Genomic DNA, 3869 nt, shown 5'->3' with positions numbered 1-3869 from the left:
AGCCATAGATTCTAGTCATAGATTTTAAAATCGAAAAATGACCGATTTCTGCAACTCAAAACGCAAATCAAAATTAATATTTGAGTTTAGCACTCTTAGAACAACCCCTATGCAAAAATTTACGGGGAGGTGTTTTCATTTAAGGGCGAAAAAAATTTCAAAGTTGTGAACATCGCGTGCGCGAGAATACTGTTCGACTAAAATCGAAAAATGACCAATTTGTGCAACTCAAACATTTCATTTAATGAATTTTCAACATTTTGGGAATAGTGTGCAAGGCATCCATCATGCTGGAAAACCACATTACATCTGTTTTCTAAAGGTACATGGTCAAGCAGGTCTATTAAATTGTTATATAAAAATTCATTGTATGCTGCGCTAATTAAACCATCCGGTAAAAAATACGACAATTAAATTATTTCCAATGAGCTCCATCCACACGTTTACGCAAAATTTTCTTTGATTGTTCATTTCCCTTGTTATGTGCGGATTTTGAATACGGTGAAAATGATTTAAGAATACAGTTCATTAATGGATGTCCGAGAATTGTTAAGAAAAACTAGTTACTTCCCAACGGAAAGAGTACAACATATACTATCAAAACACACGCGGATTGAATACAAAAAGCAATGAATTTTTTACTTCGGTCGATGCATCAGACTTTGATGTTATTGCTCTCAGTGAAACTTGGGTCAAGAAGAGCGTCCTAGACTACGAGATCTTTCCAGACAGGTATGACGTTTTTAGATGTGATCGATCTCTCCGTAAGGGTGGAGAGATGTTACTGACTGTTAATTCCGGAGTTGCTACTTCGAATATCATAATTGCCTCCTGTTCTATTAAATCAATTGACTTGAAAGCTGTACGGATTGACTTTAAAAAGACGAAATCGGCTTTTAACATTGTTGTCTGCTATTTCGCACCTGTTATAGCTGGAGGAATGTATGTATAGTTACACATTCGATTACATTGAATCAATGTTGGATACGTCTTTGGATAGCATAGTCATGGGTGATTTTAATATTGCAGTAATAATGACTTTCTGCAATTAAATAATGTAATGAATATCATTGATAGAACTCTTGATTTGATACTTGCTTCCTCAAACTTGAGATTTAAATAAAACACTCAGACTTTACATTGGTACGAGAAGATAATTACCAATCGGCATTACTACTTACTATTACGGTAACGGTGCCTGCACATTTGATAGCTCGAGGTGTTATCTTATCTGCCTGACATGTACGAGGCACTGCTTAACATCGACTGGACTCATTTATTTACGTTATCATCGGTTGAACAATACTGTAATGTTTTTTATGAAGCATTATAAAACGACCTGGACGCTCACGTACTTAAATCTGAGGACAAGCATGCAAGGTCGAAATATCCTGTATGGTATTCAATTAACCTAATAAGAATACTTAGATTAAAAAAACACCACCATAAATTGTATAGAAAAACTCATTGCAAATATCATCGCACAAGGTTATGTCAAATCCCTGAGGGATATGTTAACATGAGCAGAAACAATATAAGATCTCCAGGCTCTCTCAAGTGGGCCGATGAAAGTGTGTCCGATTTGCCAACAGTAGTTAACTTATTTGCCGATCATTTTGAGGCTATGTACTATCCTGCATAATTTGAACCTAGTGCTAACGATCACGCTGCTTATGATACTAATTCTGTCACCTTTGGTATCTCCAGTCAGTTACGACGAAATTACTACAACAGATGAGATTCCTACATTTTTAGTCAACGACGGCGCCCCTACACTCTTACATATTTTCAACCTAATAATCAAAAACTCTGAATTTCCAAGCGCGCACGCGATGTTCACAACTTTGTGATTTTTTTACTCCGTTAAATGAAAACACCCCCCCGTAAATTTTTGTATACGGGTTATTCTAAGACCGCTAAACTCAAATATGAATTTTAATTTGCGTTTCGAATTGTAGAAATTCGTCATTTTTCGATTTTGGTCGAACAGTATTCGTGCGCACGCGATGTTCACAACTTTGGGACTTTTTTACGCCCTTAAATGAAAACACCTGTTGAAATGTTATATTTTATCATAAAGCAATCTCAATCAAGAGTGCATTAATGTTTTATGAGTAGTTATATATAACATAAAACAAGTGAATGCTGTTATTATTAATTGTCAATATATAAAGATAATAAAAGGTTTGTTAAACTTGGTTAAACTGTTAAAACATATCACGCATAATTTTAATAGGTTATGGGCCCAGATATAAAACAGTAATAAAAACAAACCTTTATAAGAAGACAAACTAAAATAAATTAAAAAAAATGTCTACAAGTTTTAAAATTGATCCTCTTAAAAAGAATAATTGGGAAACATAGAAGTTGCAAATGGAAGCAATATTAATTAAAAACGACGCATGGGAGTATGTCAATGGAACATTAAAAAATCCAACTTTAATAGCGGAAAATGATGAATCAATCAAAAAAATTAGAGAATGGGAAATAAAGGACAGTAAAGCACGATCAGACTTAATACTGTCTATGGACCCTACAGAATTAAAACAAGTAAAACATTGTTTAACATCGTATGAAGTATGGAAGAAACTAGAAACAATACAGCAATCAAGCGGACCTGCTAAAAATGCATTTCTATTAAAAAAATTGACGTTATCAAAAATGAAAGACGGAGAAAATATAAATGAATATTTAAATAATTTCTTTGATACTGTAGACAAACTAAAAGAAATGAATTTAGAAATTAACGAAGATCTACTTACAATAATCATGTTATATAGTTTGCCAGAAAAATTCGAAAATTTCCGTATTGCCATTGAAACCAGAGACGATCTACCAAAACCTGAGGTACAGCGAATTAAGATACTGGAAGAATATGAAGCAAGAGAAGAAAGAGAAAATAAACAAACCGAAGGAAATGTATTATATGTTAATAAACCAAAAACATTTAATAGGGGATATTTTCAAAAACCAAATTAAAATAAATTTAAAAATGAAATGTTCAAATTTAAATGTCATATTTGTGGAAAAATAGGACATAAATCACTAGATTGTTATTTTAATCAAAAGAAGAAAGTCTTCAAACAATCTAATAGTTCAACATTATACATTAATGAATCAAAAGCAATGATAAATGAAGTAGAAAATAAAAAGCAAGTTTGGTGTCCCGACAGCGGATCTACATCTCATATGAGTGGTGAAAAAGAAATTTTTGAAAAGATACATAAAACGTCGAAAGAATTAAAATTAGCCAATAATCAAAAAACGTCCGTTGAAGGAATTGGCAAAATAAAAATAAATCTAAAAAATAATTTTTCAATAGATCAAGTCCGACTCGAAAACACATTATATGTACCAAGTTTGCGCACCAATTTATTATCTGTAGCTAAAATTACAGATCATGGATATGATGTTAAATTTACAAAGAATAGAGCATTTATAATTAATAAAAGAAACGGAAATGTACTAGGAATAGCAGATAGAAAAGGAGACTTATACTTTATTGAAAAAGAAGAAGAAGCAAATTTAATAAAAGATGAAAGCAAAGTTCAAGACTGACATTATAAATTAGGACACTTAAATGAAAAATCTCTTCAAGAAGTCTTAAAGAAAACAAAAATCTTGAATTTTAACGAGAAAAGCAAGCTGAAACCCTGTGAATGGTGTATCGTTGGAAAACATGTGCAAACAAAATTTCCTTCATCTACAAAAGTAAGAACGAATCAACCTTTACAAATTATTCACACCGATGTATGTGGTCCAATGAGAACAGAATCAAAAGGAGGTAAGAAGTATTTCGTCATTTTTGTCGAAATAAAAACGAAGTTAAAGATATTTTTAAAATGTATAAAGCTCAAGTCGAAAATAAT

General features: G+C 32.0%; 2 protein-coding genes across 2 annotated transcripts; both read left to right on the top strand.

The window, feature by feature from the left end:
• The first annotated feature begins 2373 nt into the window (after positions 1 to 2373).
• On the top strand, positions 2374 to 2979 carry LOC139430736 (uncharacterized). The gene has a single exon (XM_071197981.1). The coding sequence runs from the start codon at positions 2374 to 2376 to the stop codon at positions 2977 to 2979; it is 606 nt and encodes a 201-aa protein (XP_071054082.1).
• Positions 2980 to 3126: 147 nt separating this feature from the next.
• Positions 3127 to 3558, top strand: LOC139430712 (uncharacterized). Its single transcript, XM_071197939.1, has one exon. It carries the CDS (start codon positions 3127 to 3129, stop codon positions 3556 to 3558), a length of 432 nt encoding a protein of 143 aa, XP_071054040.1.
• Positions 3559 to 3869: the final 311 nt, after the last annotated feature.

This window comes from Onthophagus taurus, chromosome 1 (genome assembly GCF_036711975.1).
Source record: "Onthophagus taurus isolate NC chromosome 1, IU_Otau_3.0, whole genome shotgun sequence".
Taxonomy (NCBI): Eukaryota; Metazoa; Arthropoda; class Insecta; order Coleoptera; family Scarabaeidae; genus Onthophagus; species Onthophagus taurus.
Note: the sequence above shows the minus strand (reverse complement) of the source record. Positions and strands in the feature narration are given on the sequence as shown.